At 45.9% G+C, this 26,807-nt stretch overlaps 1 protein-coding gene across 4 annotated transcripts in view; it reads left to right on the top strand.

Moving 5' to 3' along the window:
• dlg3 (discs, large homolog 3 (Drosophila)) overlaps positions 1-26,807 on the top strand; it is a 779,594-nt gene that overhangs the window by 620,769 nt on the left and 132,018 nt on the right. For all 4 annotated transcript variants that reach the window (XM_070882612.1, XM_070882613.1, XM_070882615.1 and 1 more), the window contains 2 exons: positions 21,381-21,537; positions 23,211-23,313. In XM_070882612.1, coding sequence (XP_070738713.1) covers positions 21,381-21,537; positions 23,211-23,313 — 260 coding nt within the window. The remainder of the gene's footprint in view (positions 1-21,380; positions 21,538-23,210; positions 23,314-26,807) is intronic.

Genomic DNA, 26,807 nt, shown 5'->3' with positions numbered 1-26,807 from the left:
GCCACCCCAGGAAGCGCCTGGGAAAAAAAACAGGCAGTCCCAATGTGCAGCAGGTGCTTTTGGTAGCTTATTTAAATGGAGGCTGGAGGATCTGATATCGCAGTTGTCAGTGACTGCTACGGGGGTTGCACACAGCACGTTGCGCGAAGCTCCGAGTTGAAAATGACACTTTTATGTGCCGTGACAGTTTGCTTACAAAGTCCGTGAGAGATTTCAATGGGGGCATTATTGTTCGCCAGTGTATCATGCTGGTTGCTATTAGCATGCGGCTTCAAGCTGAAAGAAGAGTCCCATGCCCTGTCGGGCCACGGATTCGAAGAGATCACAGATGTATGGGCAGCAAGGCTGCTAGAGGGTTGCTGTGTTGGGAGCGGGGGGGGGGCAGACAGTGTCTGAGGACATCTTGGACCAGCTCCTGGCCTGGAAGGCCCGGCTGTGGACTGGTGCGCCTCATCATCAGTGGAAGCATTCACTGGTGGCTGGGGTGTGAACTGTGTATGGTGCATAGTTGATGAGTCAGTGGTGGAGCCGGAATGCTGTCATCCTGAGGAAGGACAGCACCTTCCATTTTCTGGGAGCTACTGACTGTCTGATGGGGCTGACTTCAGCATCTGGAGCACGACGTGTCTCCACAACTTGCTGGTCTATTTCGGCACCGTCCCTTCCCCGTTGGACAGTGGGGAACGCAGAGAGGACAGCAGCAGTCATCGACCGCATCACATCACCAAGCTGCAGTGTAGCTTGTGCCTGCGATGTGCCCGAGGCTGCAACATGATCAAGGACACGCACCACACACTCTGGAACTCCACTGTCGCTGTTGAAGGCCACCAGCTTCTGTGTGTGGGCAATGATGGCCTCGCTGGACTCGTGAGTTGCAACGACAATCTGTGATGCTGCCTCCACAACAGTCACAGAAAGCTTGTCTATGCACTCTGGGATCCATCCCAGTGCATCCATAAGCTCAAGGTGCATGCCTGAGCTTTCCGTGGACATTTCCACCCTGCAGTTCCATGTCTGCCTGTCGTTGAGTAGACCGACTTTGCCGACCCACCCTCCGGAGAGCTGGCCTGTGAGATTCCCCTGTCGCACTGCATTGCTATAGGCGGCTCGGGCCAGGAGCCTCCGAAGACTCAAACTCCGCAAAATTGTCTGTTGCCAGATGTGGTCTCTTGAGTCGCGGCAACTGGTGGGCTCTGCGGCTCAGTCATCGGTGTTGTGTCCACAGCCTCGTCATCACCGCCATGGCCAGAGGTGGAGGCGTCCCGGGAAGGCTGCTGTCATTGTGGTTGTTCTTCTGCAATCACAAAAACCATATGTGTGGTTAGCAGCAGGGGAGGGGGCAGGGTGACAGGAGGAAGATGGCATTGCACATGTTCATTTGAAAGCCCGTTGCCACTTCATTATATGTCTCAATGCAGTCTCTTCAGTCGTCCTATCCATTTACATACCCTCACTACCTGAAGGGGGCTCAGCATCGCCCCCGGCAATTGCCCAAGCTGGTACTCCAATGAGTACCGACACCCGTTCCTCTATATCCATTAAGTGATATAGTTGAGGCAGGCCCTAGTTGTGCGCAGCCTCCTGTTGTGGGAGTGTTTTGACTGCAAAGAGAAAAATAGGAAGATTTCAGAGAGGATTTATCTCCTGTTCCACATATGCCTACCGTACTACAATAGGTGAGACTGTGTGGATGTTCTAATTGCTTGTTCAATCTGTGTGGATGTTGCATGAGCTTTGTGAGCGATTGTTAGGAGGTGAGAGGGATGTAACATTGGGGCTGCAGGTGATCTTTATGAAACCCATAGCAGCAGTGGGAGTGTATTGTGAGGAAGGATCTAAATGATTGAGTTCATGTGCATCGATTATTAGGAGGCAATGGGCAGAGAAGTCATCCGTCATCTTTCTTGTGCATTGTGGAAGCCACCCCACAGGCAGCAAGACTTTTGAGAGGGACCATATGCATGAAAGACTTCACATAGTGTCTGAGATTCATGTTAGAAGGATAGGAGGCATACATAAATGCGAATAGTACTCACCATGACGATTCTGGTAAGGTTGTTGAACTTTTTTCTACATTGTGTCCCAATTCTGGGCACAGTATCTGTGCAATCTCCCTCCACAGCCATTTGAATATTGGTGGCGGCGGTCTGACTCCCCCAGCAAGGTGGAGTAAAAGCCTCACTCGCCTCATTTAGAGAAGCGCCTGGCACGCTGCCTTCCCTCTTGCTCCTCCATCTCTGCAGAAGTGGCTGAAGTGAGGTGGTTCAGGTGCGGAAGCTGCTGCACCCTGAAGTAATGTTTGCGCCCGGGAATTTTTTTTTTAACTGCGCATGCGCAAAATGGCCGCTTCCTTCTCCGCCGCAAATTTCGGCTTAGGCACACAAAGTCTATTGTGCAATGACTGAGTTAGCACAAACTCTCCTCCAACTTACATTTTGCCGAAACTTACAGTGGATGGCGCTAACTATTTTCAGGCGCTATCTTTAACGCCTTGCTGCGATTAACGCCCCAAAATCGCAAAAGCCCAAAATCCAGCCCTGTGTTTTTAAACCTTGTGTCACTGTGTGCTGCACACGGTAGGAAGCAGGTAAGTAAATCTGCCATCTAAAAGAAAAGAAAGACTTGCATTTATATAGCGCCTTTCACGACCTCCGGACGTCTCAAAGCACTTTACAGCCAATGAAGTACTTTTGGAGCGTAGTCACTGTTGTAATGTGGGAAACGTGGCAGCCAACTTGCGCACAGAAAACTCCCACAAACAGCAATGTGATAATGACCAGATAATCTGTTTTTGTTTTGTTGATTTGAAGGATAAATATTAGCCAGGGCACCAGGGATAACTCTCCTGCTCTTCTTCGAAATAGTGCCATGGGATCTTTTTTGCCCCCCTGAGAGAGCAGACGGGGCCTCAGTTTAACATCTCATCCAAAAAACGGCACCTCCGACAGTGCAGCACTGCATTGGAGTGTCAAGCTAGATTTATGTGCTCAAGTTCCTGGAGTGGGACTTAAATCCACAACCTTCTGACCCTGAGGCGAGTGTGCTACCTACTGAGCCACAGCTGACACTCGTGACTACGTAAACCAGTGTATAATGCTCACCAGAGGACCTGCTGATGCCTTCCTGCCTGGTATGATAGAATTTATTCTTTCCCTGAGTGAAGCACAGAGATTAATCTAATGCAGTTCCACAGCAAAACAAAGGAAACTGAACATCACCACGGTAGTCAAGGTTCAGATCCCTAGCAAGGGTAGGAGTCATTCCTGCCAAATTAGATCCTACAGGGGCCATGTTGCACAAACAGTCTTCATGGGTACAAATATAGCCATCCAGGGACTTGAGTGTTATATATGTGGGATTGCATGATGTAAGTAAGAGGATGATAAAGTACTGTGAAATATTCAAACAATTCATATACACTTAAACGGTTCTGCTAATTTTCCATTATGCTTATCCAAACAATCATTGCATATGTTAGACATGCATGCTGGGAAGATTTGGCATATTTCAGCACTTTCTCCTGTAACATTGAGAGACTCATTAACTCAGTAATGTAAAATGTGTGAGGTACTGATCAGATACTACTAGAATCAATAGTATAGTTATTTACAAAAGCATGTTGGGTAGGTAAAGGTAATATGTTGCACCCCATGGGCTATGTCTCCCACAGTCCTAACTGTTCAGTTTTGTTTTACACCACCTCTCTCCTCTCCTCCCTTTTGTTCAAATTATGTAATGAGAGATAGGAACCATACACAGAAGATGAGCAGGTGTCCTCTCAGAGCTCTGTACCATCCTAAGTCATGACTTCTGGAGGTGATGAGAGGGGATGGGACAGGGTTTGTGCTTGGTTAGCTAGCTCGTGGAATGTCACCTTTCCTACCATCCCTGTAGAAAGTAGCAGATACAAATCCTTCAGTACGGATCAAAGAATAAAAAAGCTTTTCAACTAAGGAACAGTGGTTTGAATCCCAAGACAACTAGACACTGCGCATCCAATGAAGTGATGTATTAGGGCAGCGCCAAGCAGTACTGCAAAGTGAAATGTTTCTTGTATAAAAATGGTAAGTTTATATGTTTCACATTAGAGTCCCTGTACTAGGGCTTTGTACAGCTAGTGCTTTTTACATGCAAAATGTCCTAAGCACTTTACAGAGTAGTAATAAGAGGAATGGGACACCAAACCAGAGGAGAAAATTTAGAGGGGGGGGGAGGGTAATTAAACACGAAGCAAAAAGAAGGATTTTGAGAAGATTTTTAAAGGAAGAAAGAGTTGATTTATGGAGAGAGTTCCGAAGCAGCTGACGGCTAGAGTCAGAAAACCAAAGTGAGTGAAAGGGAAAGTAAGTCTGGAGAAGGTTGTAAAGATGAGGTGAAGCGAGGCCATGGGGAAATTGGGGAATTTCAATTTAATGTGTTGACGGACAGGGAACCAGTGTAGGTCCATGAGAATTGGATGGGTGAGTGGAGCTTAATGCAGGACAGGATATGGACAACTGTGGTTTGAATAATTTGGAGATTATGGAATGTAGACAAAGAAAGGCCAGCAAGGAAAGTCTTGATGCAGCAAAAGCCTGGATAATGGTTTTGGGAGTAAAAGAACTGATATAAGGTGGAGGCAGGCAATGCTGTGGAGATGGAAATCAGCAGCATTGTTGATGCAGAGGATGTCAGGTTTGAAGGTCAGCTCAGAGTCGAACAGAATGCTAATGTTTAATGCAGTCTTTTTCAACCTGAATGATTGATTGGTAAGGAAGGGGATGGAGTCATTGTGAAGGGAATGTGGACCTGATGACTGACATCCTATGGTTTTAAAAGAGGTGGTTTCAGAGATGGTGGATGCATTGGTTTTGATCTTCCAGAATTCTCTAAATTTTAGAATGGTCCCCAGGGATGGGAAGGTAGCAAACAGAACCCCGTTATTCAAAAAAGGAGGGAGAGAGAAAATGGGAACTATAGGCCAGTTAGCCTGACATCAGTAGTAGGGAAAATGCTTGAACGTATTATTCGGGACGTGGTGAAAGGGAACTTGGGCAATCATAATATCATTGGGCAGAGTCAACATGGATTTATAAAAGGGAAATCCTGTTTCACAAATTTTTTTTTTTTTTTTAGATTGATTTGAGAGGATAGATGCTGGGAGGATGTTTCCCCTGGCTGAGAAGTCTAGGGGGCCAAAATTGCCCACCACCAGAAACGAGGCACACCTACTATTTTTGATGTGTTCTGCCCGCCCCAATGCACAAGGCGGCCTAACCTTCGAAATTCAGCAGTTTGGGGATTTTTTTGGAGCTGGATGGAAGTAGCCCCATCATGGGGACAGGACAGGGCGGAGTGGCCGTCACCAGAGTTACAACGTGTCTCCCCTTCAGTTAAAGGGGAGGGCCGCTGCGAACTCTGCAGCCACTTTAGTGGCAAATACTGGGCCACCGGGGAGGGCTTCGGTCGGGCCAGCGGCCTGGCACCCAAGAGGGGGTACCAGCTTGCCTGTTGGCGGCCGGCTGAACCCGTGGCCATAATTGACCTGGCAATCGGTCGACAAAAAAAAATAAGATGGCGTTGCTGGCAGTGACACCTCCCCTTTAAGGGCGGCCACGCTGTTCAGCCACAGAGAGTGTACCGACAGCAAAAGCTTTTCGGGGGCACTGATTGGCGGTGGCACCACTCCCGCGGGGCAATTCCAAGAAAGGGGCAATTTTGTGAAGGGGTCCCCGCCAGTCGTAAGGGGTCAGCACGGCGGGAAAACTGGTGGAGTGGTCCACTACACTGTTCCAAACCTGAGGAAGGGCAATTCTCAAAATGGCCCCCTCCACGGCCATTCCTCGCCGCCCTGTGGCCGCCGCTTTCAGGAAGGGGCAATTTCAGTCCCTAGAACTGGGGGTCACAGTCTTAGAATAAGGGGGTCGGCCATTTAGGACTGAGATGAGGAGAAATTTCTTCACTCAGTGTTGGCAGTCTTTGGAATTTTGTACCCCAGAGGGCTTTGGATGCTCAGTCATTGAGTATATTCAAGACAGAGATCGATAGATTTTTGGGCACTAAATGGAATCAAGGGATTTGGGGATAGTGTGGGGAGGTGGAGTTGAGGTGGATGATATTGAATGGTGGAACAGGCTTGATGGGTCAAATGCCTACTCCTGCTTCTATTTCTTATGTTCTTGTGAATGAATTCGGTGGAGGCTGCTAAAAATAATAGATTCAGTTTTCCTGATGTTCAGATGAAGGAAGTTGTGATTCCTCCATGACTTGATGTCAGATAAGCAGTTTAATGGCACAGAGATATGGCTACCAGTTCAGGAGAAATGGTGGGAGAAGTAGAACTGGGTGTCATCAGTATACATATGGAGTCTGATCTCTCACTAGAGGATGATGTAGTTTCCTTTAGCTAAACCAATATTGTCCAATTACTTAGCCACATGTGAGTAATAGACACCGTCATTAGGCATGTGATCTCAATACTCATTCACACGATGTATGTATGTGTACTTTTGTGCATTTAAAAAAAAATGGTAAGATGACAATAGAATGTGCGACTGTTTTATGATTGTTGTGTGTACTTTACTTCCTTGATTACTGCTAAAATGGTGCATTTGGTGTTCATTGTCGTTGACCAAGTTTCTTTTTTGCTTCAACCACATTTATACCTTATTATTTCAAAAGAGCTGCATCATGTCTCCTCTGAATCTTTTCTCCAGTGAAAATAAGTTCAACACTTGAGCCTTTCTTCATAACTTGGTTCTCTAAAACTTGGAGTTATCTTGATAACTGTTTTCTGAAGCCACTTGGCCTTATCATTACTCTGTATAATGTCAGTATATATTTGAGTATACAATTTTCCTTATTGATAACCAACCAAGTGCTTTCAGGATGTGATTATGAATTCCTTTCCTTTCAGTCACTGTCAGTGGAACACAAAATAGCTCCCTTTCAAGTTACATTCACCGATCCAAGTTCCATAATCGTAACATCCTATAGAATTCCTTCAGGCATAGAGCTATAGATGATTACAGTACAGAAGGAGGCCAGCTCTAAACTAGAACAATCTAAAACTAATCCCACTACCCTAGTGTCTCGTAGCCCCGTAATTTCCTCTGCTTCAAATATTTATCCAATATTCCCTTTAAAAAGTGTAGTTGTTTCTAGCAAAGCATTCCATGCTCTAACATTGATGACATTTTCCCACTATGGATGCTCAGTCATTGAGTATATTCAAGACCGAGATCGATAAATTTTTGGGCACTAAGTGGCATCAAGAGATATAGGGATAGTGTGGGAAGGTGGAGTTGAGGTGGATGATATTGAATGGCGGAACAGACTTGATGGGTCAAATGGCCTACTCCTGCCATATTAGACTAACCAGCAAGCAAATTTCCAGGTTCATGCCATGTTGCTTACTATCCTGTTTTCAAAAATAGGTAACAAAATAAACCTAGAAAACTGCAGATCGATGCTCTGGAAGCAGTGCAGAGAAAGGCCACAAAGGCTGATGCTTGGTGTCAGAAGACTGAAGTATGAGGAAAGGATAGAAAAACTCACTCTTTTACCTTAAGGAGGGGACTTTATAGAATTTTCTAAGATATGAAGTTTAATTTAGGGTACTGTTTGGGGCAGCATGACAGCAGCCTCAAAGGAGCAGTGGAAGGGGTGCACTAGGTAGTTAGTGCCAAATAGGACACCCCATGTACAGTAACTCAGTCCCAGAATAAGTTTTAACAACTTTACCAGATTTTGGATTAGTTCACATTTATATTTGTGACATGTGGAAGTTATTTGTAGCTTATTTCAAGACTGGTGATTTATGCTTGTATTGGCTGTTAGAACGCATGAAGTTTTAGGAACAGGTAAAGGACATTAGGGCCAACAAACCTGAACCTTTTTCAAAAATTAAAGCCATCAATCTGTGGGGAGTCTTAACTCCGAAATAGGGCGGGTTTGGGTCAGGTGGGAGGTTAAAGTATTAAAAAAACGGAATCCCGATCCAACCCGCCCACTTTCGCCTCAGGGATGGGGGTGGGCAACCAACCTGCTCCCAGGAGGCTGGTTGGCACTTTAAATATGCTAATGAGGCCGGAAACCTCAGATTTAACCTGCTTAGCAGGTTTGACTGAGGCCAGTCGAAGTTCCCAGGCCTCGGAATCCCAGCAGCTGCCGTGAGGTGAATATATTTAAGGCGGAGATAGACAGATTTTGTGAGCGATTGTGAGTAAAGGGTTATGGGGAGCGGGCAAGGAAATGGAACTGAGTCCATGATCAGATCAGCCATCACCTTATTGAATGGCGCAGCAGGCTCAATGGATGAATGGCCTAATCCTGCTCCTGTTTATGTTCTTATGGAGCTCTGTAATGTGATGCGGCGAGATCTTGAGCCTCACACAAGGCTCAGGACCGCCCTGACAGTTGAGACCAAGGTCACCATAGCCTTGAACTTCTATGCCACGGGGTCTTTTCAGTCTGCCACTGCAGACCTCGTAAACATTTCGCAGTTCTCTGCACACCACTGCATCCGGCAGGTGACAGATGCATTCTACAGGAGAAGGGTGGACTACATATAATTCCCCATGACGAGGGACAAGCTGGTGGAGCGGTAGGCTGGATTTGGCCGAATTGCAGGGTTCCCGAGAGTGCAGGGTACGATTGACTGCACTCACGGGCTGAGGACACCACAACTCCACCCCGAGATATTTGTCAACCGTAAGGGGTTCCATTTGCTCAATGTGCAGCTCGTATGTGACCACCAGTGTCGATCCTGGCAGTTGATGCGAGGCACCCAGGCAGCAGCCGTGATTCATTCATTCTGTGCCAGACCAGTGTGCCTGCCCTTTTCAGGATTGTGGTTGGTTGCTTGGCGACAAGGGATATTCCCTGTCCACTTGGCTGCTCACTCCACTGCAGAACCCTGGGACAGCGGCAGAGCATGTCTACAATGATGTTCATTGTGCCACCAGGTGCATCATTGAGCATTGGGATCCTCGAGCAGAGTTTCCGTTGCCTGGACTGGTCTGGTGGCGCCTTGCAGTACGCTCCTGAATGGATCTCCATATTTGTGGCGGTCTGCTGCATGCTGCACAACGTGGCCCTCATGAGGGGCCAGCCGCTGGAGGTCGAGCCAGCAATATCACCTGAGGATGAGGAGGCACAGGAGGAGGAGGAGGAGGATCCCCGTCACCACCCATTGTAACCCTGCGAGGGAGGTGCAGCTACATCTGATAGCTACACGATTCACATAATCTCATCCACACATGGCCCTTCAGCTCCCACTTTCCATGGTCATCCCAATGAGTGCCTTCACACACCATTGCCCACTCCCAAATGAAATACCTGGCCAGATATATGTGCCAAAAATAAACATTTATCAAATGATGAAAGTCAGTGGTACCTACAGATGTCCTTGTCGGGCACCCTCGCAAACCTTTTGGCCTGGAAGGGCGGGGGCAGACTGGGCAGCACCCTCCCGGGAGGATGTAGTCTGGCATGGCTCGGGTGAGGCTATGCGCGGACACACTGGCGGAGTGGCAGATTCGGGGCCAGGAATGTTGTGATCCTGAGAGATCACATCATCAGGATCCTGGTCCGAGGTGGCTCACTATCACCACCACCAAGCTGAGGGAGGTCATGTCGGTGGTGTGGCGCGACACCAGAAGGTCCCCCGTGGCCCGTTGTGGACCCAGCCACCAATGCAACACTGAGGTGTTGGGTGGCATCAAGCTGAGATGGCATGAGAGCAGTCAAAGTCTCAAAGCCAGCAGACATGGCAGCAGTAAGACGCTCTGTGGCCTTTGCCCAGAGTGCATAAGAGCATTCTGAGCTTCCAGGGCTGTGGCAATCCTCTCCAATCCAGCACCGATGCGCTCGTTCCCTCGTGCCTGTGCTGAAATGGCAGCTGTCACATCACCTGCAGGTTGCAGCATCACAGCTGGATCCACACGGTCACTCTGGGAGTCCACCATCGCCTACACACTGTCAATGATGGGCTCCTTGGAGTGTGCAGAGCTATCGACTATGCGGGAGGCCGACTCCTCCACAATCCTCACTATTTCCGACAGTGCCCCCAACATCTGGGAATGCATGGTCTCCACCCTTCTTTCGTATGCTGCTACATCGATGGCATCATCTGAGTCCTCGTCGGCAGAATTCCGGTGTGAACATGAGATTACCTAGCCCCGTCACCATGCTGCAGCCCGCTAGTCCTCGGTGCAACACCCAGTGCAGACCCCTGTAGTACCCCAACTACAGCAGACCGCGCACTCCCAGTATCAGAGCTGGCGTGTGTGGGTGGAAGCAGTGACATGTTGATGCCATCAGTGTCCTCCTCTTCTTCTTCAGTGGAACCCCCAAACGTCAGAGTGCTGTGGATACTCACAGCAGGGCTTGAACCTGCAATTTCCTCATTGCTATGACTTGAAATTGGAGTGCTTCTGTCGACATGGCTGTGATACAGGCCTCCAGCTGCTCTCCGGCATCTGTCATGACTAGCGACTGTGCTGCCACTCGGTCTGTCATCTCATCTGCAACTAGAAATGGGAGAAGGGCTGCCGTAAGGAGGAGGTGGGGGATTGACGCATGGAGCCCTCAAATAGCAGACTTCCAGAAGGAAAGGCACAGTAGGCGCTGGCGCATTCAAAGAGAGAGCGCATTAAAGGAGGGCCTTCACTTGCCAACATCAGCATCAGCAGTACCCTGGCCCAAGGGAAGGCACCATTTCCGCACATGACGCCTCAACCCTCTCCTCCAAGGGTGTGAGTACCTGTATATCTGCTTCGCCACCACCAGTCCTCCTTTGCTCCATTGTATTATGCGCCAGTTTGGTCTGCAAAACAAAGAATGATTGATGAGTACCATTGTGATGACTCATCAGAACTGAGTGCACACGTTTTTGTCCCTGACATGCTGCTGCAAGTGAGATGAAAGGGACCCTCCGTTGCGAGAACACACACATGTATAGAGGCATGAACAATGAAATGCTACTTGAGTGAGTATGGGAAATAAGAGAATGTTGAAGGAGAGGCTCGCAGATGCAAGGTCAGCAGTTGGTGGAAGAGGTACTCGCTTTCATAAGACGGATGATGTTGTGGAACCTTTTCCTGCTCTCTATGGCAGTCCTCTGATGGATGGAGGTGCCTCAGACCTCTCCTGCTGTCTCCCTCCAAGCATTATTGAGGACCTCCCTTGTTGGTCTCCCCGTGTCCAGATACAGGAGTCTTCTGTCCTCCACACCTTTCATCAGAGTACCTGTGAAGGCCAGGGAGCAGCTGGCTCGTTAGCAACACATTACCAGCATGCTGAATTTCTTTGTGGGAATTCAGCTGCAATAACACAGCCACACCGCTGGAAAAAGTGCTTTGGAAGGGCTCCTTAGCGCTGGAACACATTTTTCCATTTTTGAAGTGAAAATCGATTGGGACAATTTTGGTGGTAATGGCCCCAAAAAGTCGGGAACTGCGCCAGCTTTCTTGCGCAAGTGAATTTTGGCCCCCTTGTCTTTGCTTATTTGTGACAGTGAGGCCAGCATCTTTATGCAGGGCCCTCAATCTTGGTCAACATTGATTCAGTCACATCTCAAAGGAGGCCGGACTTGAAAGAGACAGAACTGGTTGAGACAATGTCCCCTGCCAGAAATCCTACTAGTTCCACCTGTGCTGTGATCAACTCAAAGTATACCTGAATGAAGCAGGTATACTTACTATACCAGTGTCAAGGCAGCAACCTAATGCCTATAAGTATACCTGAATGAAGCAGGTATACTTACTATACCAGTGTCAAGGCAGCAACCTAATGCCTATAAGTATACCTGAATGAAGCAGGTATACTTACTATACCAGTGTCAAGGCAGCAACCTAATGCCTATAAGTATACCTGAATGAAGCAGGTATACTTACTATACCAGTGTCAAGGCAGCAACCTAATGCCTATTTCCCCGTTGCCACTGATTGCAGAGCAATCAATTATCATTGAGAGTGGCAACAGGATAAGCTTTTTTTTCAAATAGAATTTACCTTCAGCCATAATTGCCTCCCTCCCAATAAAACAGGGCTCCAAGATATTACTCGGGAAGGTAATTCTTCAAAGACAGATTGATAAATAACAGAATGTGCCTGAACACCAGCTTTGACACAGAAAAATATATTCTGTTTATTCACAGTACGTCTTGAGAATATGAACCTTTGGAAATTGGGTGCTGTTTATAACACAATGTCTCCAACATGAAGTGTTGATATCATTAAGTGATCCTGTTTATGCAGAGCTGTCATCTGTAAGACCCACAGAATTGTTTATTCCATACTGACTCCAGAAACACTGTGCGGTGGCTTCTAACAGTGTGATAATATCTGGAGTAAAAGAGAGAAAATAACTTGCATTTAGATAGTGACTTTACATCCTCAGGACATCCCAAAATGCTTCACAGCCAATTTTGTACTTTTGAAGTGTAGTCACTGTTGTAATGTAGGAAACTTGGCAGCCAATTTGCGCACAACAAAGTTCTAAATATAGCCATGATATATATGACCAGATAATCTGTTTTAGTGGTGTTGTTTAAAGGATAAACGTTAGTCAGGACACTGGGAGAACTTCATTGCTCCTCTTCAAAACAAAATAAAACTAAATTATAATATTATTATATCTTCCTGAGTGGTAGTTTAATGTCTCGCGCAAAGGATGGTGCCTCTGACAGTGTAGCACTCCTTCAGTACTGAAGTGTTAGCTTAGATTATTTGGATTGGGACTTGAATCTACAAACTTCTGACTCAGAAGTGAGATCACTACCACTGTGCCAAGGCTGACATCTTGGTAAAAGCAGCAGAAACTAAACCTTCCAGGAAAGGACAGTAGTAGTAAGGCTTCCTGGAAGTTGTATAAAGCTGAGTGTAAATGTTATTTCAGTGCTAGCTTGCTGGACTGTGACAGCTTCACTTCCCCGGGTTGTCACACTGACCATTGGAAAAATCACTTTTTTTACCGTCATTGCATTTGGAAAGTATGAAACTGGTCACATTATTGACCATGAGGAGGGGAAACGTTATTGAAAGAAGCAGCTCGTTCCACCACGGCATGATTCTGCACAGTGATGCTCTTTGTACCATGACCTGAGTCCTTCACTTAGTCACACTCATTTGCCACACTTCCTGACTATGTGCTGCAGTACTCATACACTCCGTATGCTGTTCTTTCTCCGTCCTGTGATCCTACACAGTGATACTCGTTTTCAGCCCTATAAAAATTATTAGATCAGAGCAATGCAAACGTTTGTCTTTTTGGCCTGTGTGTGCATTATGTAGCCTTGATGGTCACCTATACACCTGGATTTGGGGAAATTGGCAAACATGAGCTTGAATCGGCCTATGATGCTGACACAGCTGCACCAATAACTTGGAGGCAGGGTATGCTTAATTTTGCAGTGGGTGTCCCTCGTAATCTGAATCGGTTATGGCCACTTGAAAAGTTTGCCCAGTGTGCTTGGTGTGTAGCATACTTGCTGGGGAATGTAAAATCCTTTGAGCTAGCAACTATTAGTGAGGCAGTTAGCCATTAAAGGGAGAGTTGAGGTAATGGATTAATTTTTCACAGTGGAGACATTGCTACCATTTGATAGAGTTAGAGGGCCTGCTGCAGGAGATGCAATAAAGGAAAGTGGTCCTTGCAAGGATTGAACACCACCCTACAGTAAATGTGTGCAGATTGCATGGAGGGATGTCACTGGACATGTAAAAGCAGTCACACAGGCCACTTATACTTGGCTGCAAATGAGGAAGACATTTTCTGATATCAGCAGCAAGGAGTTTGCAAATGTGCTCCTCACTTTTATACACATTTCTTGTGAATCCATCAACCATGGCACAAACGTGTCAGAATTTCTGTACCCGATGTGAGATACCATTCAAAGCATTGTGTACAACCGTTGCACCTACTCTTAGAATGTGCCAAAGCTGCATGGCCACTTGGGGGTGGAGGTGGCAGTCAAGAAAAAGGATACTGAGGTTCCAGGCCAAGGTTCTCCTCTCTGAAGGGTTTTCAAATTCAAAATTATCTTTATTTATAGGTCCCTTCCTAACTCTGCATCCTCCTCCAATCCTGCACCTTAGTCCACACCCTTCAGTGGTCTGACTCTGGCTTCCTATGAATTCCACTATCCCTTCACCCTATCATTAGTGACCGAGTCTTCAGCCATATTGAACCTATCTTTGGAACTATCTTTCTAAAGCTCTCTGCCTTGCTCTCTGTCTTTTAAACCTGTTTAAAGCATATTTTTCCAACTATTCTTTTGGCTACCTCTCTTAATTGTTCTGTTACTGCTCCCTGTCCAGTCTTTGTAAAGTGTTTTAGGATGTTCTCCTCTCTTAAATCTTCGATATAAATATAAGTTGCGGTTGTTGCCATAGGGAAGGAAATCTTCATGCAGCAATGGAGTTCTGTGCTTATCATTTTAACTTCTCTCATTTTTGTGTTTGGAATAGGACTCCTCTAAGTAGATAACATGTTTTCTGCAAATTTGTTTGCTTTTTTGGTGCATGTATATAAGACGAGTTTTCACAAAATATTCTGTACCTCAACTCCTAAAATTATGACGACGAACCTGATGCTGGCTGCTTATAGTTCTTGCTCTGCCGATTTCTATGTTGGAATATTGTGTGCAAGGCAGTTCATAAAGGGCTATTTTCAGTCGGCTTTGCATTGTTGGATTTATCCCAGCCCCAAGGAGGTGGGGTAGCTCTGTTAATAAAGGATGAGATCAGTGTGTTGGTGAGAAACGATATTGGCTCACAAGATCTTGCATCAGTTTAGATGGAGATGAGGAATGATAAGGGGAAAAAAGTCACTGGTGGGCGTAGTCTTTAGGCCCCCTAACAGTAGCTACACTGTTGGATGGAGTATAAATCAAGAAATAATGGAGGCTTGTAAAAAAGGAACAGCAATAATCATGAGCGATTTTAACCTCCATATTGATTGAACAAAGTAAATTGGCCAGGGTAGCCTGGAGCAAGAGTTCATAGAGTGTATCCGGGATAGTTTCCTTGAACAGTACGTTGCGGAACCAACCAGGGAGCAGGCTATCTTAGATCTGGTACTGTGTAATGAGACAGGATTAATAAACAATCTCCTAGTAAAGGAACCTCAAGGAATGAGTGCCCACAACATGGTTGAATTTCAAATTCAGTTGGAGAGAGAGTAAGTTGGATCTCAACCCAGTGTCTGGGGCCCTGAACTGTTTGCAATCTATATTAATGACTTGGATGAAGGGACCGAGTATAATGTAGCCAAGTTTGCTGACGATACAAAAATGGGTGGGAAAGCAAAAACACACAAAATCTACAAAGGGATACAGACAGCCGAAGTGAGTGGGCAAGAATTTGGCAGATGGAGTACAGTGTGGAAAAATGTGAAGTTATCCATTTTGGCAAAAAAAAATAGAAAAGCACATTATAATTTAAATGGAGAAAAATTGAAAAGTGTTGCAGCACAGAGGGACCTGGGGGTCCTTGTGCATGAAACACAAAAGGTTAGTGTAATGTATGTATGCCTGGGTTTACCTGCCACCAGGGGGAGCGTCCGTTGGAGGTCATTGGGCCACAGACACACACGTGCAGCCCTGCTATATAAAGTAAGCCTCCATGTTTAATCCTCACTTTGAGAGCTAATAAAGTAGAGTCAGGTTGCACCTGATTGAGTTCACGGTGCTAAGCCTATTGAGTTATTGCATACGCAACATTTGGTGACGAGGCACAATACGAACTTTCTCTCACAAAAAAAAATGAGCATCGTTGGAATCCTGGAGCGATTCGGCGAGGGAGAAGACTGCGAGGATTTTACAGATCGCCTCGACCAGCACTTCGTGGCCAACAAGATGGATGAAGACGCTGACGCAGTTAGGCACAGGGTGGTTTTCCTCACGGTTTGTGGTCCAAAAATCTATGGCCTCTTAAAGAACCTGCTCTCACCTGCACGTCCAACGGAAAAGACCTATGAGGAATTGTGTGCTCTGATTCGGGACCATCTCAAACCTAAAGAAGGCATCATTATCTCGAGATATCGCTTTTACAAGCATGTTCATTCTTAGGGCCAGGACGTGGCGGAATTTGTTGCCGACCTGAGACGTCCCGCTGGGCCGTGTAAGTTTGGAACCACGTTGGAAGACATGCCGCGCGATGTCTTTGTAATAGGCATAAACTACGAGGTGACCCTGCGGAAGCTGCTGGCTGCGGAGACGCTGGATCTGAGCAGGGCCATCACGATCGCCCAGGCTTGCCTGACCACGGTCGATGGTACAAAGCAGATATCCTCGCAGAGTCGGAACTCCACGGCAAGTACTGTGCACCAGATTGTGTCGTCGGTTGGCAGAGCTGCACCTGGCAGGGCCTACCCGACTGTGTTTGTGAAACCTGTAGCTACTCGAAGTCCGCCATTGGGCACGAATCCGATTTCACCCTGTTGGCGTTGTGGGGGCAATCATCGGCCTCATCAGTGCCGTTTAAGGCAGTATATTTGTAGAGGCTGTGCGAAAATGGGGCACCTTCAGCGGATGTGTCCGCAGCTCAGCAAGCGTGCTGCGACACACCACATGGATGATGATGACCGATCCAGAGCGAATCCAGCAATGCAACTCCAGATACCCGAGGAGCAAGTGTATAGTGTACATTCGTTCCTGACAAAGAGCCAACCGATAATGATTGAAGTAAAATTGAACGGCGTGCCGGTATCTATGGAATTAGACACGGGTGCGAGTCAGTCAATTATGAGCCAGAGGACTTTCAAAAAGCTGTGGGACACCAAGGCCATGAAACCCAAGCTGAGTCCAGTAAATGCAAAATTGCATACATACACCAAAGAGCTCATACCAGTGATTGGCAATGCAGCAGCCAAGGTGTCCTACGATGGGACGGTTCATGATCTATCGCTGTGGATCATTCCAGGCAACGGTCCAATGCTGTTCGGCAGGAGTTGGCTCGAAAAAATAAAGTGGAACTGGAACGATATTAAAGCTTTGTCATCAGTGGATGACGCTCCGTGTGCTCAAGTGCTGAGCAAATTTCCCTCGCTGTTTGAACCGGGCATTGGCAACTTCACGGGAGCCAAGGTGCAGGTCCACCTGGACTCGGATGCAAGACCCGTCCATCACAAAGCTCGGGCGGTCCCGTACATGATGAGGGAGAAAGTCGAAATCAAACTGGACAGACTCCAAAATGAAGGGGTCATTTCACCGGTCGAATTTAACGAATGGGCTAGTCCCATTGTTCCTGTGCTAAAGAGTGATGTCACTGTCAGGATTTGTGGAGACTACAAGGTTATGATCAACCGAGTTTCAAAACAGGATCAGTACCCGTTACCAAAGGTTGATGACCTGTTTGCAACGCTAGCCAGGGGAAAGCCGCTCACCAAATTGGATCAGCGTCGGCCTATATGACACAGGAGCTTGTCAAATCATCGAAGAAACTTGCGTGCATCAATACGCATAAAGGGCGGTTCATTTACAACAGGTCTCCTTTCGGAATTCGCTCGGCTGCAGCCATATTTCAGAGCAACATGGCGAGTTTACTGAAGTTCGTCCCTAGAACCGTGGTATCCCAAGATAACATTCTAGCCACAGGTTGTGACACTGCCGAACACCTGCACAACCTGGAAGAAGTTTTGCGTCGTCTGGACAAAGTGGGGCTCGGGCTGAAACGTTCTTTATGGCACTGGAAGTCGAATTCCTGGGAAGGAAGATTGCTGCAGACGGCCTATGGACTTGAAAACAGAGCCCATCAAAAATGCACCCAGACCCCAGAATGTGACGGAGCTGCATTTGTTCCTTGGTCTTCTCAACTACTTTGGTACTTTCTTACCAAAATTGAGCACATTATTAGAGCCACTGCACATGCTGCTCAGAAAAGGCGACAACTGGGTTTGGGGTGTATCTCAAGACAGGGCCTTCGAGAAGGCTAGAAATCTGCCTTGCTCCAACAAATTGCTGGTACATTATGACCTGTGCAAGCGTTTAGTATTGGCCTGTGATGCTTCATCACATAGGGTTGGTTGCATGGTCCAACAATCCAATGAGTCGGGCAAACATGTTAAGTATGCAATAAAGGTTCAAACTGAGTACTGTTTACCTAAGCAAGGTACAACCTTGCTTCTGCTTTATTTTGGCCCAAAGTGCCTGACTCTCAAAATGGCTGGCCTTTTATACCAGAGCAGCACCATGTGCGTGCTGCTCAGTGGCCTTTAACAATGACACCATCTGGTGGCTACAAACAGCTTGTACATACATGACAAAACTACAATCCGTTGCATACGTGTCGAGAAACATGTCTAAAGTGGAAAGAGCCTATGGCATGGTAGAGAAAGGAGCTTTCGTCTGCATATATGGGGTTAAAAAGATGCACCAGTATCTGTTTGGGCTTCGTTTCGAACTTGAAACCGATCACAAGCCGCACATATCTTTGTTTTCAGAGCATTGAGGTATCAATACCAACGCTTCGTCCCGCATCCAGAGGTGGGCGCTGACATCTGCCTATGATTATGTCATTCGCCATAGACCTGGCACCAAGAATTGTGCCGATGCATCGAGCCGTTTACCATTGCCCATGACGGAGGTGGAAACGCCACAGCCCAGACACCTACTATTTGAGACAGCTTTGAGAATGAAGGGTCACCTGTCACTGTTCAACAAGTTAGGACCTGGACCAGTCAGGATCCAATCTTATCAGTTGTAAAACGTTGTGTCCTTAGTGGTGATTGGTCGACCATTCCCAGGAAAGTGTGTGATGAGACCAAACCTTACAACCGTCGCAAAGATGGACTATCTATTCAATCTGATTGTTTGCTATGGGGTAATCGTGTTGTTATGCCCAAGAAAGGCAGGGAGAGATTTGTATGGGATTACCGTACCCATCCCGGTATTATGATGATGAACACCATTGCCAGGTCTCACGTTTGGTGGCCTGGCATTTACTCTGATTTGGAGTCGTGTGCATCAGTGCAACACTTGCATGCAGTTAAGCAATGCACCAGTGGAATCTCCGCTAAGTCTGTGGTCGTGGCTATCCAAACCATGATCGAGGATCCACATCGACTATGCGGGTCCTTTCCTGGACAAAATGTTTTTGGTGGTGGTGGATGCATATTCCAAATGGATAAAATGTGTAATCGTGTCATCCAGCACATCCACAGCCACCATTGAGAGCCTTCGTGCCATGTTCGCCACTCATGGTCTGCCCGACATTGTTGTGAGCGACAACGGATCATGCTTCACGAGTTTGGAGTTTCAAGAGTTTGAGACTCAATGGTATCAAGCACGTAAGGTCAGCACCATTCAAACCCGCATCCACTGGTCAAGCGGAACGGGCCGTCCAAGCCATCAAGCAGAGCCTGAAACGCGTAACTCACGGTTCTTCGCAGACCCGCTTGTCACGCATACTGTTCAGTTACAGGACGAGACCCCACACACTTACCGGGGTTCCCCCTGCTGAACTGTTGATGAAGAGAGGTCTCAAGACCAGACTCTCGCTTGTCCACCCTGATCTTGACGATCACATCGAAAACAGACGTCAACATCAGCAGTGGTATCATGATTGCACTGCCGTGTCACGCGACATCTCTATTAATGATCTTGTGTATGTGCTAAGTTATGGCCAAGGCCCCAAGTGGGTCACTGGCACTGTTACGGCCAAGGAGGGTAATTGGGTGCTTATTGTCAGGCTCACTATTGGGCAAACATGCAGGAGGCACATTGATCAGACGATATTGCGGCGCACAGACAAACCGGAACAGCTTGAAGAAGACACCATCAATGACCAACCGATTCATATTCAGCCATCAGAAGACCCTGCTGTTGTCAAGAATCCCCGACATGGACACTGCCACTCCCATTAGATCAGCTACCCAGCCTCAAGTCATGAATGACTCGGAGAGCTCACCCAGATCTGGAATTCAGCTGAGACGATCAACTAGGGAGTGGAAAGCCCCGGACCGTCTCAATTTGTAAATAGGACTGATACATTACATCATTCCCCCCCACAAGATCTTGGTATGTATGCCTGGGTTTACCTGCCACCAGGGGGAGCGACCGTCGGAGGTCATTGGGCCACAGACACACACGTGCAGCCCTGGTATATAAAGAAAGCCTCCATTATTAATCCTCACTTTGAGAGCTAATAAAGTAGTCAGGTCGCACCTGATTGAGTTCACGGTACTAAGCCTATTAAGTTATTGCTTAGTTAGTATGCAGGTACAGCAAGTAATCAGGAAGGCAAATGGAATGTTGGCCTTTATTGCAAGGGGGATAGAGTATAAAAGCAGAGAAGTCCTGCTACAGCTGTACAGGGTATTGGTGAGGCCACACCTGGTGTACTATGTACAGTTTTGGTCTCTGTATTTAAGGAAGGATATACTTGCATTGGAGACTGTTCAGAGAAGGTTCACTAGGTTGATTCCAGAGATGACGGGGTTGACTTATGAAGATAGGTTGGGCCTATACACATTGGAGTTCAGAAGAATGAGAGGTGATCTTATCAAAACAACATATAAGATAATGAGGGGTCTCGACAAGGTGGATTCAGAGAGGATATTTCCACTCATAGGGGAAACTAAAACTAGGGGACATCGTCTCAGAATAAAGGGCTGCATATTTAAAACTGAGATGAGGAGGAATTTCTTCTCTGAGGGTTGTAAATCTAGGGAATTCTCTGCCCCAGAGAGCTGTGGAAGCTGGGTCATTGAATATTTTGAAGGTGGAGATAGACAGATTTTTGAGCGATAAGGGAATAAAGGGTTATGGGGAGTGGGCAGGGAAGTGGAGCGGAGTCTATGTCAGGTCAAATGATCTTATTAAATGGCGGAGCAGGTTCGAGGGGTCAAATGACCTACTCATGCTCCTATTTCTTATGTTATGTTCATGACCATGATAGTCTGACAAGGGAACTCACAGACTAAGAAATAAAAGTACAATGAAACTAGTTTCTAGGTCAGAAAGCCAGGGATACCATTACAGGGTCAGTCTTGTAACAATGTTTTTTATTTTTACAGAATTAAATGATTAAACACAAGGTACAGAAACTTTGTAAATCCTTCTTTTAGACTGAATGTGGAGTGGACTTCCTGATGATAGAAAGAGTCTCTTTGCTTCCTGTGGGCTGAATTTGTTTCCTTCACAATAGATATAGTGCTAACCTTGGGGCGGGCTGGGGGGGGGGGTCTCATCAGTTTAATTGAGAATTTCACTCCGTTCAAAAATTCTGATCGATAGTCATTCAACATGGTTAATAATATTTTAAAATTCCTTTTATGTGGTCTTATCCATCTCAATGACAGAGGTTTGAGGCGGAGTCAGCTTTGAGGAACTTGGATATGGACTTTTCCAACTGTTCAGTTGTTTTTTTTTTCTAATGCCGTTACTGTTTTTATTTCAGAGAACCAAGAAAAATCGTCCTCCACAAAGGCTCAACAGGGTTAGGCTTTAACATTGTCGGTGGAGAAGATGGTGAAGGGATTTTTGTATCATTCATCCTGGCAGGTGGACCAGCAGACCTCAGTGGAGAGCTCCGAAGAGGAGATCGGATTTTATCAGTGAGTGATAAACATATTTGCTGAAGATGAGAACATGCTCTTAGCAGCTGTAAGTTGATATCGACTGCAGATACCTGCAGCAAATCCCACTTTGAATCTAACTGGCTGACTGAAACTAAATTCTGTCTCTCACCAGAGAAGAGAAGTTACTCAGCAATGTTTTGCCATGCACAGTGATAAAGTAGCAATGTGCAGGATCATTGATGAAACTTCAATATCATGCTCTTCTCTGCTGCCAGTCTTGCTCACACGAGAAATACCAACGAGGGAGGCACCTTTACGCAACAGGGAGGTTGGAGCTATAGCTCCCTTTCCATATGATAAAGGCAGCTTTATGCAGCAGTTAGGATGCATCATTACATGATAGGGAGGCAACTGTCCACATGTGTGGGGTGGGTGGGTGCATAGGCACGTTTATATGCTGGAGAGGATGCAGAGAGGCACCTTTTATATGATGGAGGAACATCTTTACACAAGCCAAAGCACGTGGCAGAACCATGTTTACATGAGATAAAGAAAGCACACTTACACAAGTGGAGCATCAGGCTGAGTGTGTCGGAATCAAAATTGTTAGTTCCAAATCAACTCTGTACTTTACAAAATCCCGGGATGCAGAAAACAATCTATAATGTACAGAGTGTCAATTCATAAATAGCGAACAGAGCCAGGGTGATCCCTGCTTTTGATATTTGTCTGCAAGATTTCTATTTCAGGACACTGACCAATGCACTTTTTGCAGAGACACTGCCATCTGCTTCAACCATTTGTGCAGCTCAGAGTTAGGATATAGTTGTTATAACAGTTCTGTATGAGTTTTTTTTAACCACAATCATGTATAGCCTGCCTCCATATTCCTTCTCCTACTACATTTTATTGAAGTACTGAGAATGCTGTGCTATTGTTCATTACTTATCCAAATCATTTTTTAAATGTTTCCTTTTGGAAGTTCTGTTACTCAAATATCTGCTTCTTAGATCGGGATGTCTGCATTCTTGTTGCTTATTCATTAGTAATTCTGTGTCCCAGACTACTTTTCATCAAAGTGCTCACATCCCATAGTTGTATTTTCATTACAACTATTTCATTTGCCCTTTCTCCCAAACTCGATAATCTGACGTGTATCAGAAGTTGATAACTACATACATATGAGCTATTACTTTGGTCAGAGTTAGATGCTATTGGGTCATAGGAATTGCTGGACAAAAATTGACCACGGTCCATATAGTTTGCCTTCTACCACCCTGGAAGTTGTTTGATGCAATGATAATGGAGTCAATGACTAAACATAGGAATCAATCGCTATCAATTAGACTATAACAGACCCAGACATGACGCAAGAAAAACCCTACTGGTAGAGAGCTTTGGGAACCATAGGTCCAAAGTCACCTGTTCCCCCCCCCCCCCCCCCCCCGAGCATGCTTACCATATTTCATGTCTCAAATTACCCATACTGTATCCCAAAATGTTATTTTCAGAAAGCAATCTATTCAATTTAGTTGTTTTTGGACAAGATGTAGGAAAGCAAGTATCTCCATGCAATCTGTCAGCCCTGGGTCAGCAAATACTTCTTTATAAATGTGATCAGTCTACATCTTCACCACAAACTACCATCAACAAAGTGGGAACTTGAGTGGACTGAGTATGCTTTAAATAATGCTGCCTGTTTGTTTTAGGTGAATGGTGTAAACCTTCGGAGTGCTACCCATGAGCAGGCAGCAGCAGCACTCAAAAGAGCCGGTCAGACGGTGACCATTGTCGCCCAGTACAGACCAGAAGGTAGGCATGAGTGGCACGGGGCAATTGATTTCATGTGAGGAGCATCAGTGTGCTAGTGGTGGTGATTGGTTGAATTCAGATGTGTCGTGATATATATCTACAGCAAATAAAGTTTCTCTGTTTTACTGAGGGAGTTAGACGGTGTTAATCTAATTCCTCCACTTCGGAGAGTCAGTCATTTCCACTTTGATGCTAAATCAAAGCCTAATATGCAGTACAATTTAGTAATAGTACTTGATGAGGAAAATTGCCTAAATGAGTACTATATCGGGCGGAACATTACAGCTGACGTTAGGTCACTGAGGACTATTTCAATAAATGCATATTTCTCTCTCTGCCAGTGCACTGTGCTCTTTTCAAGGTATTTTTAATCTTCTTTCGCATTCAGCAAAGGAAATTGGAAACTGTTACTGGCCTGACTATGTCAAACACAGTTGACCACACCATTCCCTCCAATACCTCTCCATCATCCAGCTGGGTGGAACTGCCTTGTCTGGTTCCATTCTTATCTATTGATTCCTAGCCCGAGAATCACTTGCAATGGATTCTCTTCCCGCTCCCGCACCGTTAACTCTGAAGTCCCCCAAGGATCTATCCTTGGCCCTCTTCTATTTCTCATCTAGATGCTGCCCCTCGGCGATATCCAAAAACACATCAGTTTCCACATGTACGCTGACGATGCACCTCTCTATCACACCACCACCTCTCTTGACCCCTCCACTGTCTCGGATATGTCACATTGCTTGTCCGAGATCCAATATTGGATGAACAGAAATTTCTCCAACTAAATATTGGGAAAACTGAAGCCTTTGTCTTTGTTCTCAGCCATAAACTCCATTCCCTGATCACCGTTTCCATCCCTGACAACTGTCTGATGCTGAGCCAGACCATTCGCAACCTGGGTATTATGTTTGACCCCCAAGTTGAGCATCCGTCCACGTATCTGCTCCATCACCAAGACCGCCCACTTCCACCTCCATAACATCACCCAACTCCGACCCTGCTTCAACTCATCTGCTGCTGAAACCCTTATTCATGCCTTTGTTACCTCTAGACTTGACTATTGCAATGCTCTCCTGGCCGGCCTGCCATCTTCCACCCTGCATAAATTTGTGCTCATCCAAAGTTCTGCTGCCCGTATTTTATCTCCGACCAAGTCTTGTTCACCCATCACCCCAATGCTTTGCTGACTTATACTGGCTCCTGGTTCGACAACGCCTCAACTTTCAAATCCTCATCCTTGTTTTTAAATCCCTCCATGGCTTTGCTCCAGCTTATCTCTGTAACCTCTCCCATCCCTACAAGCCTTGGAGATCTCTGTGCTCCTCCAATCCTGGCCTCTTGCTTATCCCCAATTTTAATCGCTCTACAATTGTTGGCCATGCTTTCAGCTGTCTTGGCCCTAAGTTCTGGAATTCCCTCCCTGAACCTCTCTGCCTCTCCACACCTCTCTCCTCCTCATAGATGCTCCTTAAAACCTACCTCTTTGACCAAGTTTTTGGTCATCTGTCCCAGTATCTCCTTCTGTGACTCACTGTCAAAAATGTCTTTATTGATAACGCTCTTGTTAAGTGCCATGGGACGTTTTGCTACGTTAAAGGCACTATATAAATGCAATTTATTGTTGAACATTCAGGTCCTTTTCCATTCTTACATAACATGGACTATACTTCAAATATACTTAATTGGCTCTATAGCGCTTTGGGGTGGCTTGAGGTCATGAAAGGCGCTATCTATATAAATGGAAGTTTTTGTTTTCTTTTACTTGTGTTGACCTGCTGCCTTTGTTTTCTGCCTCTGGGGGGACTCAGTGAGCTATGGAAACACTTACTGCAGGAATCATGCAGATGAGACTCTAGGAAAAGACAATGCAATTTCCCTGACCAAAAATGGCAAAATAATGCCATTACATATCAGTGATGCAACCACAAAAGAAGTACATGATTTTAAATAACTGGGAATTAATGCAATCAAGTGGAAAACTGGAACTGATGGAGCACTGATTTTACTCTTGCTCTTCATTGGGAAGAAAGAACTTGCATATTATAGCATCTTATTTCATCTTTCAAAAACATTCCCAAGCACTTTTAATATAGTGAAATATTTTGATGTGAAGTCACTGCTGTTTGCAGGTGAATACAACAGCCATTTTGTACACAACGCAGTACCATAAAAAGCAATGACAAAAATGGCCAATTAATATGTTTTTTGTGGTGTCGATTGGCAGAAAAATGTTGATCAGGACATGTGGAGGATTCCTTGCCCACCTTTAATTATTGCCATGGAAGCAAACAGGGCTTCAGTTTGACTTATCTGAAGATTGTTTGTTTTTGGTCAGCCTGGTATCTGGCACATGCAGAAACACATCACCATGTTTGAGTGTCTGAACTAAGCTACTGAGAAAATCACACCTGTGGAACTGCTGTTTGTCTAATGGAGTGCCAACCTGGAAAGCTAGTTAAACACTGAACTGTAGTTTTAAATAAAAGCTGACACAAGCCCCAAAATGGTAACTGGTCAAGAACTCTGTCTAAGACTTGAAAAAAAGTAGTTCAATTGGCTTTTGTAACTTGAGCAGTAGCTATACTTGATATTTCCCTTCACTCATTTTGGAGGAAAGCAAACATAAGTGCATTAAGCCCGAAAGAAAAAAACAAATGTTGACACAAAATTGCTGATTCATTTATAGTTATCTGGGGTATGTTCCCCTAGGAAATATTTGAACTTCCCATTCAAAATGCACCATTCTGGTTAATCTCCAATCTTTTAAGAAATGGCGTACTTCACGACAATAAAGGAAGAATAAGTGTCATGAGCATTTCCAACAGATCAACCAGATCACCACTTCCCCAAAAGTCACGTCAATGCTTATTTTCCTAGATCCAATCCCCCACTACCCCAGCTCACAAAAACATCCTACCTCTCTGGACCCAGTTCAGAGATTCTGTACTCCATCCAACTGCACAGAAACATGCCCTCTTCCTCCAATGTCCCTAGTTGATGCATGTCTCCCTTTCACTCTTCCTTTGTAATTCAAGTTGCCAATTTTGGCCTACACTAGCCAGTTGAAGCGGTCACTCTTTTTCCATCCTTCTCCGTTAATGTGGTCACTCTGCTTCCTTTCCCTCGTTAATGCTGGCACTCTTCTTCTGCCCAAGCACAAAGCATCATTCTGGAGTTTACTCTCTTCCTTCAGCCTTCCCCTCTCCCTTCAACTCTACTTCTACCCAAGTATTGCCACTATTTGAAGTTATTACTGCCATAGCACTCTATAGGCCCGAAATTGGTGGACATACTGCCCGTGGCCTGCCGACATAACGCCCAGAATCAGGAAATTGATCGAAAAATACCAACATACCGCCTAGCGGAAAATTCATCAGCGACATACTGCCGGGCGGTATGCATACCGTCCACCCCTGCACACCGCCGAAATACCACCCAAAATTGCCAAATTGATGACTTGCCATCGACATACCAACAACCCTACAGACCGC

Source organism: Pristiophorus japonicus, chromosome 6 (assembly GCF_044704955.1).
Source record: "Pristiophorus japonicus isolate sPriJap1 chromosome 6, sPriJap1.hap1, whole genome shotgun sequence".
Classification (NCBI taxonomy): Eukaryota; Metazoa; Chordata; class Chondrichthyes; family Pristiophoridae; genus Pristiophorus; species Pristiophorus japonicus.
Note: the sequence above shows the minus strand (reverse complement) of the source record. Positions and strands in the feature narration are given on the sequence as shown.